This window comes from Lutra lutra, chromosome 8, assembly GCF_902655055.1.
Source record: "Lutra lutra chromosome 8, mLutLut1.2, whole genome shotgun sequence".
Taxonomy (NCBI): Eukaryota; Metazoa; Chordata; class Mammalia; order Carnivora; family Mustelidae; genus Lutra; species Lutra lutra.
Window position 1 is genome coordinate 104127241 of NC_062285.1, and position 15411 is coordinate 104142651.

The 15411-nt window shown below is 34.7% G+C and overlaps 1 protein-coding gene across 3 annotated transcripts in view; it reads left to right on the forward strand.

The window, feature by feature from the left end:
• The window catches only part of NAV3 (neuron navigator 3), a 617699-nt gene that overhangs the window by 591329 nt on the left and 10959 nt on the right, over window positions 1–15411 (forward strand). For all 3 annotated transcript variants that reach the window (XM_047741951.1, XM_047741949.1, XM_047741950.1), the window contains 5 exons: window positions 743–978; window positions 11417–11571; window positions 12604–12675; window positions 13298–13494; window positions 14646–14764. In XM_047741951.1, the coding sequence (XP_047597907.1) occupies window positions 743–978; window positions 11417–11571; window positions 12604–12675; window positions 13298–13494; window positions 14646–14764 (779 nt within the window). The remainder of the gene's footprint in view (window positions 1–742; window positions 979–11416; window positions 11572–12603; window positions 12676–13297; window positions 13495–14645; window positions 14765–15411) is intronic.

Here is a 15411-nt window from a genome sequence, read left to right on the forward strand (position 1 = left end):
GAGAATAGATGTTAAGAATTGGGGCTAAGAAATTCTGTTTGCTTTGGATGATGTGATTAATTATAGGCAAATGGAATATCTGAAGTATACTTGTCTCTCTAATTCTTTGTTCATATATGTTAAAGAGCCGGAGCAGATCTATATAAACTGGATTAATAGAGGAATTTGCCAACATTTGATTTTGTGATTAAGGTACTTGGGTTAGTAGTAAAAGGGGATACTATTGCTTTGCTTCTTAATTCCTTGCCAAATATCACAATTCATATTCTTCAAAAGCTTAAGTGGTTGAACAGCTGGGGTTTGTAACGAGAGATAGAAGAGAATGAAGAGGAAGAGAAAATAGGAAGAAAAAGGGAAGAAAATACACATATATTTTAATTTGTACATTTGTTCTTAACAAAACTACCACCTTCAAAGGGAAGGAAGATATTAGAATAGAATTTATAGTAATTCTTCCACTTCTCTCTGGAAACATAAGTGGGAAACCTGAAGTAGACAATGAGGAAAGCCTGAACAAAAGGAAAGCACTTGGGTTCATTTAGATGTTCACTCTGCCTTATTAGTAATGCCTTTTTGTCTTAAAATGGCAACACATGGTTGTGAGATAGAAATATCAAGGAAAGCATTTTACAAAGCCCGCATTCCCATGACCAATAAAACTCCATTGTCGGTTAACACTGTATTTTAAATTCCAGCTTCTGTAGAACAATAAGGCATGCTGTTCCTTTTGTTTTTCCTTCAGGGGTAGAAGAAAACAGTTTGGACAGTTTTGTTTTTGATACACTGATTCCTAAACCAATTACCCAGAGGTACTTTAACTTGTTGATGGAGCATCACAGAATTATACTCTCAGGACCCAGTGGTACTGGAAAGACCTATTTAGCAAACAAACTTGCTGAATATGTAATAACCAAATCTGGGAGGAAAAAAACAGAGGATGCAATTGCCACTTTTAATGTGGACCACAAGTCAAGTAAGGTAAGTCACAAATTCCTAAGAGAATTGTTGCTATTTATCTGTAAGTGTTTTAAGCAATTAAGCTATAAGATTATGTGAAACCCATTTTGAACATGGAAACCTACCACCTCTCTGACTAAAACTAAAATCTGGTGGATGACTCAACCCTGTTTTATGAATTTAAACAAGACTGCTCTTCGGTAACATTCAGTTATCAGGTACTTCTCAAGCATTGAGAATATACAGAAGAAAATGACATGTCTCTATTGTCTGATTTCTCTTAGACATCCATCTGGGAAGTGTTAGAGTAGAAAGAGATCCATGCAGAGTTCTGTAGAAGCAAGAGGGAAAAATATAATTCTTCCTAGAAGAATTAGAGCTTTATAAAAAGTCAATACTTGACCTGGGTCTTAATAAATAGGTGGGAATTAACTGGGGTGTTACAGCCAGGAGGATGTGGGTATGATTAGAATAGTCTAGGCAGAAATTCTGGGAGTAGCAATTTGCTTACATTTCATTTTTATAGGATTTCTGCTTAAAAATCTTAGGAAATTGAACCATATTTCATTTTGCCATCAACAAAGGTCTAATGTACCATAATAATCAGCTTAAGCACTCTCAGCTATTAAATAGGCATGAGGGGGCTATAAAACCTAGCCAGTACTTTCATATATTATGAGTAAAACAAAGAATCCAAAAAAGAAAATACTTAATGCCTAACATATTCCTAATGCTAGAATATTTTTGCCTGTAAGTACACATTACATTCTCAATCAATTCAGCCTAAGCTTCTCTTAAGAAACTTCGTCTGTTATGGGCAATACCTTGATGGAATCCACATGACAATGGGTGATGTCATTTTTCCAAAGATAACCTGGTTAGATGATCTAAACTAACCCAGTGACTCAGAAAATTCAGGCTTACAAATTTTCAGAAATAAATTCAAGTCACAAAATTTGGATTGGATTCTTGAAATAAACCAGACGTACAGTTTAGTGAACAAAACATTTCTTAATGTTATGAACAATAAACCAAAAAACTGGACAACCTAAGAGCAACAGAAAAGCTACAGAAAAAGCAATGGAAAAAAATTTAGAACTTACCAGACTGAATCTGGAAGAAATAGAAAATCTGAATAGACCAATTACTTGTAAGGAGATTGAATCAGTAACCAAAAATCTCCCAAAGAAGGAAAACTCAGGAGCAGATAGCTTCGCTGGTGAATTTTGTCAAACATTTAAAGAAGAACTAACACTAGTCCTTCTCAAACTCTTCCAAAACTTTGAAGATGATGGGACAATCCAAAACTCACAAGGCCAGCATCATCCTGATACCAAAACTAGAAAATGATACTGCTAGGAAAGAAAACTATAGACAATATTCTTGATGAGTATAGATGTAAAAGCTTTCAATAAAAATACAGCAAATCAAATTCAGTAGCACATTAAAAAGATCTTTCACAATGATCAAGTGGGATGTATCCCTAGGGTACAAAGATAGTTCAATATAGAGAAATTAATCAATGTGATATGGCACAGAGAATGAAAACAAATCATATGATTATCTCAATAGATGCAGAGACAACATTTGACAAAGTACATCATTCATGATAAAAACTCTTAACAAATTACGTTTAGAAGGAGCACTTCTTAACAAAGGCCATATATGACAAGCCCACAGCTAACATCACAATCAGTGGTAAAATGTTGTTAGATTTTCCTTTAAGATCAGGAATAAAACAAAGACGCTGACTCTCATTATTTCTATTCAGCATAGTCCCAGAAGTCCCAGCTAGAGCAATCAGGCAAAGAAGAAGAAGAAGGAGGAGGGGAAGTGGGAGGGGATGAAGAAAAGGTATCAGAATCAGAAAGAAAGAAGTAAAATTGGCTCTATATGCAGATGACATGATTTTATATATAGAAAATCCTAAAGACTCCACCCTCAGAAAACCCTGTTAGATTTAATTAATGAATTTAATAAAATTGCAGAATATAAAATTAACAAACAAATCAGTTGTGTTTCTATACACTAACAATGGATTTACTGAAAAAGAAATGAAGAAGTTTATCTCATTTATAGTAGCATCAAAAACAATAAAATACTTATAAATTAAACTAATTTTACATAATATTTACATAACTAAATTTACATTACATTGATGAAAGAAATTGAAGAAGACACAGATAGGCATTGCATGTTCATGGGTTGCAAGAATTAATATTATTAAAATGTCAATACTAACAAAAGCTGTCTATAGATTCAATGCAATCACTATCAAGTTTCCAATGGCATTTCTTATAGAAGTCCAAAAAAAAAAAAAAAAACCCTCATAAAATATATATGGAACCATGAAAGACTCTGAATAGACAAAGAAATCCTGAGAAAGAAGAACAAAGCAGGAGATCACACTTCCTAATTTCAACTACTATAAAAGTATAGTCATTAAAATAGTAAGGTATTGGCATGACAATAAATACATAGAATTGGCAGGCACAATGAAACAGAATCAAAACCTGGAAATGAACCCAAGTCTATACCATCAACTAATATTGGACAGAGGAGCCAAGAAGACCCAATGGAGACTCACTGGAGTCTCTTTAATAAGTGATACTGGTATAATTGGATATTCACATGCAAAAGAATAAAACTGTACACATATTTACATTACTCACAAAAATTAGCTTGCAGTGGATTAAAGATTTAAATGTAAGACCTGAAACCATGAAACTCCTAGAAGAAAACATAACAATAAAACTCCTTGACATGGGTCTTGGTAATGATTTTTTGGATAGGACCCCTGAAGTACAAGCAACAAAATAAAAAATAAACAAGTGGGAATACATCAAACTAAAAACTTCTGCACAGCAAAAGGAACCATCAGCAAAGTGAAAAGACAACCTACAGAATTGGAAAAAATATTTACAAACCATATATATCTGTGGAGGGGTTCATATCCAAAATATAGAAAAAACTCATTCCACTCAATAGCAAGAAAACTTATGAACCAATTAAAAAAATGAACAAGGGACCTGAACAGACATTCTCCAAAGAAGATATACAAAAGGTCAACAGACACAAGAAAAGATGCTCAACATCACTAGTCATTAGGGAAATGCAAATTAAAACCACAATGAGATATCACCTCATGCCTGTTAGAATGACCATCATCCAAACGATGGGAGATAACAAAGGCTGGTAGGGATATAGAGAAAAGGGGACCCTTGACTGTTGGAGGAATTGCTAATTGAAATAGTCAGTATGGAAAACAGTGGAAGGATCCTCAAAAATTAAAAATAGTACTGCCATATGATCCAGCAGTTCCACTTCTAGGAATGTATCCAAAGGAAATAAAAATACTAACTCAAAAAAATTTGCATCCCCCCCATGTTTATAGAAGCATTACTTACAATAACTAAGATATGGAAACAACTTAAGTGTCCCTGAAAAAAGAAATTGGTATATAGATACATAGATATGTGTGTGTGTGTGTGTGTGTGTGTGTGTGTACGCACACTGAAATATTATCCAGCCATAGAAAAATGAGGAAATTCTACCATTTGCTAAAAATGGATAGACATTGAAGGCATTATGTTAAGCAAAATGTCAGAGGAAGACAAATACTGTATGATCTCACTTATATATGGAATCTCAAAAAAATAAATTACCTGAGGCAGAGGATGGGGGACAGGAATTGTAAGAAAATGGTTAAAAGTTACAGGATAAATAAGTACTTGGGATATAATATTAAAATGATGACCATAGCTAACACTGCTGTATGACATATAGAAAAGTTGTTAAGGGAGTAAATTCTAAGAGTTCCCTTCACAAGAAAAGTTTTGTTCTTTTTTCTTCTTTCTTTTCTTTTTTATTGGATCTATATGAGAAGATGATAGCTGAACCTATGGTGATAATTATCTCACAATATGTGCAAATCAAATCATCATGCTGTTCACCTTAAGTTTATGCAGGGATGTATCTCAATTATTTCTAAATAAAAATGTTCTTAATGGAGTAGTTTATTAAGTCCCTGTCACTGACCAACTGAAATCTGAGGCAGATAGCGGAATTTCCTTTGGCTTGGTTTTCCCAACTGTAATATGGAAAATAAAGGGGCATGGTAAGAGCTAAGAGCGTGGGGGTAGGAGGTGGGGAAGGGGGGGAGATATATATGTGATTAATGTATAATAGATTTCAATGAAGATTTCTTTCACAAATACAGAGCCATGCAGACATGACCCCCCGAACTTTGTTCAAAACTGTCTTATATGTTGTTTTCAAGGAGAGCAATGATGTATATAAAATATGCTGGGATCTCTTCAAGTTAAATAAATATAGCTCATGAATTCCAGATATTTCCTTGGAACTCATCACCTTTCAAATTGTTGAACCACCCATTCTCATTTCAATGAAATAGAGACATGTAACCTGAGGTCGAATATTTGACTCTTCTCTAAGCAGAAGTATAAAGAGTAGAGTCATTTGTTTGCTTCAGCCTACATGTTTAATGCCTCCCGCAAATTCTAGGTCTCCTCAGAACGTTACTTAAAAAAAGCATTTTTACCACCATTCTTTTTTCTTCTCAGCCAGAATGAGGAAAGGATTATGTCCCTTAACCATCCTCAGTGTGTTCTTTGGATTTCCCCCAATGTTGGTATGACTTTAGAAGTGACTTCCTTATGAAAAAAACAAGTGGTTGGTAAAAAGACAATAGATTTGTTACAGGAAACCATGTCATTTTGACAAAGTTGGGGATCACTTAAAATCAAGTTTTTAATCAAGTAGAGTGATTTGGGCTTCATTAGGATATAGTTTAACGTGGTATAATAAAACATTTGGTAATTTACACTAATAAAATTTATACTTAGAAAATTATTTACACTTAGAAAATTATTTATACTTATAAAATTTGCCTCACTCCTCAAATCTACTGTTATATTTAGGTTCTTTTTATTTCAGTCAAAAAACTGTTTAGAAAAAAAAAACTGTTTAGTGTTTGGAGATGTTCTTAATCAATAATATTATACTAATCTTTAAAAAAAATTGTCACCAAATATAACCAGCACTCTTATTTTTCTTCTTTTCCTGAATAAAATCACTTGTGTCATTAATAGGTGAGCTTAATGTTTGTTATTACAAAAAATAATGAAAAATAAAGCCTAGCCAAGAGCATTGGAACAGAATTAATGAGGCTCAGAAGTAGTAATAGGAAAAATCCCTGGACAAATCATGTGGCATTTAGTATCAAGAAAGCACAAAATACAACTAACAAACGTATATTGTTTCTTTCTGTTGTAAGATATGAATGAGCTGTCGGCAATGCGGGATACCGTTGTTGCTAGAGAATTTAGCCAATTCTTGCCAAATTCTCAGAGAATCTGCAATGGTTTTTGTTTGCATTGGTTTGCTTTTATGTGAGGAGCGGGTAAGTGAGAATGGTATAAAGGAATGGGGATGAGTAGTTGAGACTGTCTGAGGGACAGCTGCTCGCAGTGTAGATTTACTAAAGTAAAGTGGGAATGAGGCATGAAGTAATAAATCCTGTCCCTGAAAAATGAAGCCATGTCATGGCTGATGGGCGATATGCTAGGCTATAGGAAGCAATGAAGGAACAAAGCCAAAAAAACACTTATGGATTCAAAAAAACGTCAAACAATAAAACTATCAAAAGAAAAAAAAAATCTTTTCACGTGTTTGGTACCCCCTGCATTTTACATTCTGTCCCTCTTCCCGCTCTCGAAGCCCTCCCTGGAGCTGCCAGCTGGGATATTTTGATCGAGAGCAGTACACATAAACAATTACACTTTGTGACATTTGATATAATGAGCCCAGAAGGCTAGAGATGGCTTTAGTAAATAATATGTGGCCAGATGAAAACACTTGGAATGTTAGGTAGGAAAAGATCAGAAAACTGGTCTTGGCAGATTCATTTTTTTGGGTCTAGGGTCAAAACCAGAGAAGGCAATGATCAACAGCTTTTACAGAACTGCCGATTTCTCCGTATATTTTTAGAGTATGGGATTCATCTAATTATCAATGTCCATCTGATAGATATACCTGTTTTCTTTTGCCTAATTAGATCTTGGGCATGAAAATTTTAATGCTAATGCATCAGTACTTCGATCTAAGATTGAACCCCAATTAAGTAGTAGTGGGGGTTATAAAGTGATTTCAAAAGGGTCTGAGAAAAACTCAAGTTATATGACAAAATTATTTGTGTATGACTTTGTCCACTTGCAACTGGTCCATAGCTTTCATTAGATTCCCGAAGGGGACTACTGCCCTTCTCAAGATGAGAGAGAATCATGAGAATCGAACAGCCCTACTTTCCCACAATCCCTCAGTGATGTCTTAATTACCAAGTTCAATGCCCTTTGCTTCTTTTCTCTGTATCTCTCCCTCTCTCTCTTTCTCTCTTTATTGCTTATGGATAGCAAATTGCTATAGACAATCCTCCCTTTCTAGAAATTCCTCTAATTTTTGAGATTATCATTCTGTTTCCTTCTTACCCTCCAGCAAGCTCCTTCTCAGTCTCCTTCACCTACTGGTAAATGAAAAGATGACCCAACATTCTGTTCTCTCCCACTTCTGTTCTCACCTGGATGACTCCCCTCATTTCAATTTGCATTGATTCACATTGGACACTGCTAGCCATGTCCACCCTCCTGAATAGTAGGCCTTTCCCTTAGCATACAGATATGTTTCTACCAAGTACACAAGTTTAGAAAACCCAGGTTCAGCTCTGAAAAAATACCAAATCCATCTTCTTGCGTCCATCTCCGCTACCATCACCCTCCCACCAAAATTAACACTATCACTTGGATGACAGCAACTGTTTTCTAACTGCTTGATTCACAACTTCTGTTAAATCTTCCTTCTCTCTCTTTCTCATTTTTCCCTTCATCTCATGAAAAATATGGTATCTTTTCATTTTAAAGTCCGACTGCATTAAATCCTGCAACATTTTTCTATTCTTTTCTGTACAAAGTCAAAATCTTCCCACACCTGCACCATCCCTGTTGAGTCCCATATTTTCTCTTGGCTTCAGCAGTTTTGTTATTCTCTTGACTGGTTCCTCTTCTCCTCTACAATATACTTACCACATTTTGAAATCATGATTCTGACTACATTACTCAGGGCCCATTGAGTACATTCATTGTTTCTTTGCTGCCAGTAGGAAAAATCCAGTAACCTTTCAAATCATACCAGGTTGCAAACACTTCTTTCCAACTTACTTAACATTATTTATATTCACAAAACATATACTACTAGTTTCTTTCTTACCACTTTTTTTATGTTTCTGCCTTTAATTACTTTTTTCCCTCTATTTGGAAAGCTCTTCTTCCATTTTTAAGCATCAAAACATTACCTAATCCTAAAAATAAAAGGTTAGTAGAAAATAATACTACCACCAGAAAGTCTTTTTCGGCAGTACAAGTAAGGTTTACATGCTTTGAACAAAATCTTTCATGTATACTTTCTTAATACATTATTTTTTTAAAGATTTTATTTATTTATTTGACAGAGATCACAAGCAGGCAGAGAGAGAGGAGAAAGCAGGCTCCCCACAGAGCAGAGAGCCCAATGTGGGGCTCGATCCCAGGACCCCGGGATCATAACATGAGCTGAAGGCAGAGGCTTTAACCCACTGAGCCACCCAGGCACCCCAATACATTATTTTTTAAAAGATTTTATTTATTTATTTGTCAGAGAGAGAGGCAGAGGGAGAAGGAGAAGCAAGCTCCACACTGAGCAAGGAGCCCGATGAGGGACTGAATCCCAGGACCCTGGGATAAGCTGAAGGCAGGTGCTTAACCCTCTGTGCCACCCAGCCATCACAGATACATTGTTTTTTGTGGTTTTTAAAAGATTATTTATTTATTTATTTATTTGACAGAGAGAGAGAGAGAGATCACAAGTAGGCAGAGAGGCAGGCAGAGAGAGAGGGGGAAGCAGGCTCCCCGCTGAGCAGAGAGCCCAACAGGGGGGCTGATCCCAGGACCCCTGAGACCACAACCCGAGCCGAAGGCAGAGGCTTAACCCACTGATCCACCTAGGCACCCTACATTGTTTTTTCTACTGTGAATTACAGTTTGGTTTTTTACACACACACACACACACACACACACACACACACACACACACGTAACCCAGTATTCTGGGTAATAAGCTTCTTGAATGCTTTTCCATTTCTAATTAATCATTATCTCTTTGGTATTTCTGTTACCTTTGATAAATAAATTGCTCTTTCCCTACTGAAAAAAAAAAAAGTTCTTGGTTCACATTTGTTTATGTAGAAAGATCCAAATTTTTTTGCATGGATTCAAAGTCTATTTTCTTTTTCATTGCAACACCACTGCCATGCACAATTTCTCTTATAAAAACAGAGCACTTATTTTTCCCCAAACACATCACACACTCATACCTTCCAGCTTTCACTCTTTATTATTTGTACTTCAATAGTTTGTCCCCAAGGACCCTGTTCTCTGAACAAGTCTGGATGAGGTGCCTCTCTTAAGTTTCCCTATAGTGTTTTGTGCATTTCAACTTACCACACTGTTTTTGTGGTTTACTTTTTGAACTGCCTTTCTGCTTATCAATTCTAAATTCCTGGAATGGAGAAATATTCTCTGAATCCTTAATACCAAGAGTACCTGGAGCATAATAAGTGCTTGCTAAGGTGTTTGGAAAGGATAAATAACTGCGCAATTATCATTTAGAATTCTACTCACTGTTCAGAATTCATCTCAAATTTCACCTCGCTATGTAAGTCCATCAGGATCCCCCAGTTGGAATTAATCTTTCTTCTTCCTACAGACCACAACTCTCCTTTTAACCTCTCTAATGGGATGTTTTGTATTGCATTTTGTACATTTATTAGTTATGTATGTACCTACCATTAGTTATGTATGTACCTACCATAACCATGAGTTATGTATCACCCTCCCAAGCTCCAGCATTTCCTTCTCTAGAAAGCTTTCCTTGAAACCGGCCACCTAGGCAAAATCTCTCCTGACCTCTCATAGCTCATAATATATTATGATATCATATTCAAATGATTTATCATATTTAAATTTTAGTACCTAATGTGACCATCTTAAAGCCTACAAGGGAAGTCTTTTTAACACCTATGCCAAGAAAAGTACTTGATTCAGTCATAATTAATGTTCAACTTAATAACTTGAATGATGATCCATTATTTTTGTACACCTCAGGGGATTGTCTAGAGCAATGAATGTAGAAGATAGGCAGTCAGTGTTTTATAAATGAATGAATGACTTAACATGGGTAAATTATTGATATAAATTCCATTTTTGTCTTTTAAGATGAATGAAATTCTCCAGACTATTCATTAGTTTAAGCATATTTTTCTGTATTCTTTGATTTAGGCTATATTTGTTCAATGTGATTGGCTCAATGTAAGATATCCAGTCCATTAGTTTTCTAATAAATTTTATATTTGAACTTAATATATTACTAAATGCCTCAAAACCCTGGCCACTGTTTTTTTAACCTTTTCTTCTTTTAGTTCTAAAAGTAGTATTACAGACAGAGGGAGGCGGCCTCTAGGATAAGTGGTATCCATATTCACCTACCTGGCTGCCAGAAATTGGAATCGTGGAATTGTTTTTTAACCCTGACCAGGATTTACAAATTGAAAATGTCATTGTAAATATGCAAATATTATGGAAATGTTCTTACTGATTAGGATAATTTTAAGAAACCTAATTATGTGTCTGGCCTACCCATCTGTGAGAGCAGTCAATCAATGAACTGGTTACCATATTTAGATTAAAAGCTATTAGAAAGGAATAATACCTTTAAAAAAAAAACCAATAAGCTCAAGAAATGCTAAATGCTAATGTCAAGTGACCCAGAGAACTATAGCAAATTTTTTCTTTGTTTAAAATCACAGAAGTTGCATACAGATTATAAATAATAGCCATCCATCTCTCTAAGTCCTGGGGCTGTGAGTTCATGTACCCTATTGAAATGAACTAGAATTAAGACATTTTAAGTATTAGTGGAAATTTAGGTGTGCCTCCTTGGATTTATTATAAGGTTTGATGAAATCCACTTTTATCATTGTAATACCAAAAGCAAGAATGAAGTCTCAATATTTATGGTTTATTATAAGTGCTCATATGCAGAACTCACTGCCCCCTCTTTTTTTTTTTTCTTTTTTAAGGGGACACAACAACTGAGAAACATGCTTTTGTTTTCAAAATTTTCTATTTGCAGCAGCTGTTCTGTATTGGCTTTTCTCTTTGCTCTTTTCTTTAAAAAATATATCCTCTCAGCATTATATTTCTTTGCTTTGTTTTATATCAGCGCCATGACCTATGGGTTTTAATCAAAGTTACTGGATGGCAGACAAAGTGTGCTATTCCTAAAGTATGAATTGTTTGCCATTGGTATAAATCAATCACTGATGTATTTGTTTCCTTTATTTTTTCCCAAGGAGTTGCAACAGTATCTTGCTAACCTGGCTGAACAGTGCAGTGCAGATAATAATGGTGTAGAACTCCCTGTTGTAATAATTCTTGATAATCTTCATCATGTGGGCTCTTTGAGTGATATCTTCAATGGTTTTCTCAACTGTAAATACAACAAATGGTATGCTTATGAAATATTTTGAGTGATGAAATATGAAAAAAATGACCAGATTTGTTTCTAATGTCTTTATACCTTTTTAAACCTATGGTGGATGCCATGAATGTAAGAAGCCTTCATTAATATTAGAACATATTTCCCCCCCAAAAAAAATCCCTGTGCATTTCTTGAAACATCTATTTATTCATTCAGCAATTATGTTCCAAGCAACTTTTATGGAAACATGATTTACTTGATGGCGTTAGCTTCTATGGATATGTGGAAGGTCTGGGAGACCAATGTCAATGACAGAACATTTGGATCAAGGAAATTAAGAATTAAAATGAAGCTCTGAGCTCTGGTTTCACTTTTCCTCCATATCGAAGTTTAAATTCAACCTTCTGTAAAGATAAATTTAAAGCATTCAGATATATCATCATTAATGAGTCTAACTTTTAACTATTTACAATGAAAGTAAAGGTTGAAGTAGGGTATAAAAAAATCTGAAAACCCACTAAAGATGGCCTCTAAAGGAAAGACATATAAGAGCAACCTAAATATTAGTTTTAATGGTGCATATCCCTATTAATCTCTGCTAGAGATTTTTTATATGTTAAAAGTAGATCATCATAAGATAAGCTTTGAAACAAGAATACAAATGTTCTCGTCATTAAGAAACTTTAAAATATCTATGAAATAATGAAAGAGGGAAAATTAATGAATTTGATTATAATCATAAGAGTCCCAAGATGTTAGAGTAAAATGAGATTACTGTGATTATTCCATCTAACCTTTTTATTTTTTAGATGAGTAAACTCAGATTCAGAAAGGTAAAATGATTCTCCTAGGATGCTAGAGCTGAAAGTAGAAGCCCAAATCCAAATTTCCAGCTCAATGATCTTTGTTATTTTTCCACCTAACATTACAAAATCACCCTCTTAAAGCCTAATGTTAACTGGAATAATCCATATATACCTACATTGTTTTTTAAGGCGATTTTAATAGACTAATCTCTTCTACCTTCAGCACATCAACGTATTTAATTTTATTTTCCAGTCCATATATTATTGGAACAATGAATCAGGGAGTTTCTTCATCACCAAATCTAGAGCTGCATCACAATTTCAGGTAAAGATAAATTGAATGCTTTGTTTTGTTTTGTTGTATTGTCTCTTTCTGTTTGCTTTTGGTTAGTGTTTTTCCATTTGTACATTGACAGATCCTTCCAGTGGTGACCTGTGTTGTGAAAATAATTCTCACTTCTTCTGACACTTTCTCAAGCAGACATTTTGTGATCTTCAACCTGTAATCGGAATTGTTTCTTTAAAAAAAAAAAAAAAGAAAGAAAGAAAGAGAAAAGAAAAAAGAAAGGAAGGGAAAGAAATGTTTGTCCTGCTCACTATGTCACCAACTAAAGTAGAGCACTTTTCTTCAAAGTGTGAGGAATGTGAAAAGAGTTCCTATTTCAGGATTTGTGATTCTCCTACAGAAGAGTACTCAGCGTGTAGACTCCCACTCACTTCTGACGCACATGAGCTTTGCTTTAGCTTAAAAAGAAAAGTTATTTTGTATACCTCTAATGCTAAGAGATCTCCTAACCCCTTTGATCATTAAAATGAGCCACCAATTGACATAGGAACATTCTTTATTTATATTGGAAAGAGAATACTGTGGACTTAAAACTTAATTTATTTAAAGATTTCTGAATATATATATGTATATATATAATTTTTTTTTTGTCTTTTTGTAGGTGGGTGCTATGTGCAAACCACACAGAACCAGTGAAAGGCTTTTTAGGTAGATACCTTCGACGGAAACTGATAGAGATAGAGATTGAAAGGAATATACGCAATAATGACTTAGTCAAAATTATAGATTGGATTCCTAAGACATGGCATCATCTCAACAGTTTTTTGGAAACACACAGTTCTTCTGATGTTACCATTGGTGAGTTCCAAAACTGCAATATGCCATTTTCCAGGAACTAAGAGTACGTGGTAAGATGGCCAGATTGGATGGTAGAAAATAACAAGCAAAGCTAATTTTTTTCATGCTCCCAAAGATTTAAGTTTTCTTTTTTCCTTCTGAAAGTTTGCCTTCTTCTAAGCTTTATATGTCTGATTAGATTCATTATGCCTGACAATTATGGTTTTCTAAGATTTGACTGAAATCACATGGTTTAATATAGCCAAATATTTAAAAATCAGATAACCACTTGAAATAAGTTATATCTGTTTAAATTCCCTTTTTATGATAAAAAAACAAATTTTAACCAATGGTTCACATCAAATATAGTTATGAGAGAAGATTTTAGTTAGAGATAATTTAGGTGTTTTATGGATAACTGAGGTGTTTCATATTTTTCATCAAGGCAAAACTGAATTAATTCTCTTTGGTTGGCATAAAAATGTTTATTTTTCTAATCCTTCTTAAATTGCATGTATAAAAGTCTCTTTCCTATTTTGCTGGATTATAAAGATATGTTCACCAAAGATACAAGGTAAATGAAAAAGAAGAATTTGATAATTGAGATCAAAAGACCAAAGCTGAGGGGCGCCTGGGTGGCTCAGTGGGTTAGAGCCTCTGCCTTCGGCTCAGGTCATGGTCCCAGGGTCCTGGGATTGAGCCCCGCATCGGGCTTTCTGCTCCGTGAAGAGCCTGCTTCCTCTTCTCTCTCTGCCTGCCTCTCTGCCTACTTGTGATCTCTGTCAAATAAATAAATGTTTAAAAAAAAAAAAAAAAGACCAAAGCTGAGTCCCACTCTGCAAATAATAACATATTTTATACTTGGGAATTTAGTTCAGCACAGTTTCATCATCTGTAAAGTGGGGCAGGTTGACTGGATTATGACCTTTAGGGTTTCTCTTAATTCTAATAAGTTATGTTCTTATGTTAAGATCTTAGGGTAAAAGGAAGAGGAGTTCAGGAGTTTGAGTCTTCAGAAAAACATACTTTGATAATAATCAAGATGGCTAAGATTGTAATTGTTTAAGAATCCTGCAAGATATATTATTAATTCCCCCCAAATTATGTTGCAAATATTTATGTGTTTAGGTTGTTACATGTAATGGTTCTCAAAATGGTTTGCTTCTTCTTAGGCCCCCGACTTTTCCTTCCTTGCCCTATGGATGTAGAAGGTTCTAGAGTGTGGTTCATGGATCTCTGGAACTATTCTTTGGTACCTTACATTCTGGAGGCAGTGAGAGAAGGTCTTCAGGTATAGTATTCAATATTCTTTACTGTTTAAAAACAAGCAAAATCGTCCTTTGAAGCAAAAAACATTCTTTTCTTTGGGCATTTATACAGAAACTAAAGGCATGAACTATATAAACATATTGGTCAAGTTTTAAAGATCAACTAGTATGTAACTATTTATTGTGTATTCTGTTCTGAAAATAAATATGTGGGAGAAGGAGAAAACCTTTATTCTAACAACTACCCATTTAAGGCCAAACAAACTTATTGCCATGGGAATTAGCAACCAGTTGAAAGCCAGCTAATTGGACAGTTCTGTATCTTATAAAACAGACATGTTAAATGGGCCTTGATCATTTCTTCTCTTAACATATAGTTTGCAACAAGTAGTTTCTGCTTACTGGTTCCCTGTTTTTAGTATGTTCATTGTTTGAAACCCTTTAACCTCACTCGTAGGATCCTTTACTATTTTGAGGGAATGCTCTACATTCTAAGGCAATTGACTTTTTAAAATCTATGGCAGGTTGATTTAGCAGCATTCCTGCTGTTCCTCTCATCTACCTCATGTCATGAGGCCCTACGCTGTCTCTTCTATGTACTCTTAATGGAAAATTCAAAATACATCACTAATAAGAAAATTCTGTTTCTCAACGAAATTTACTATCTCCT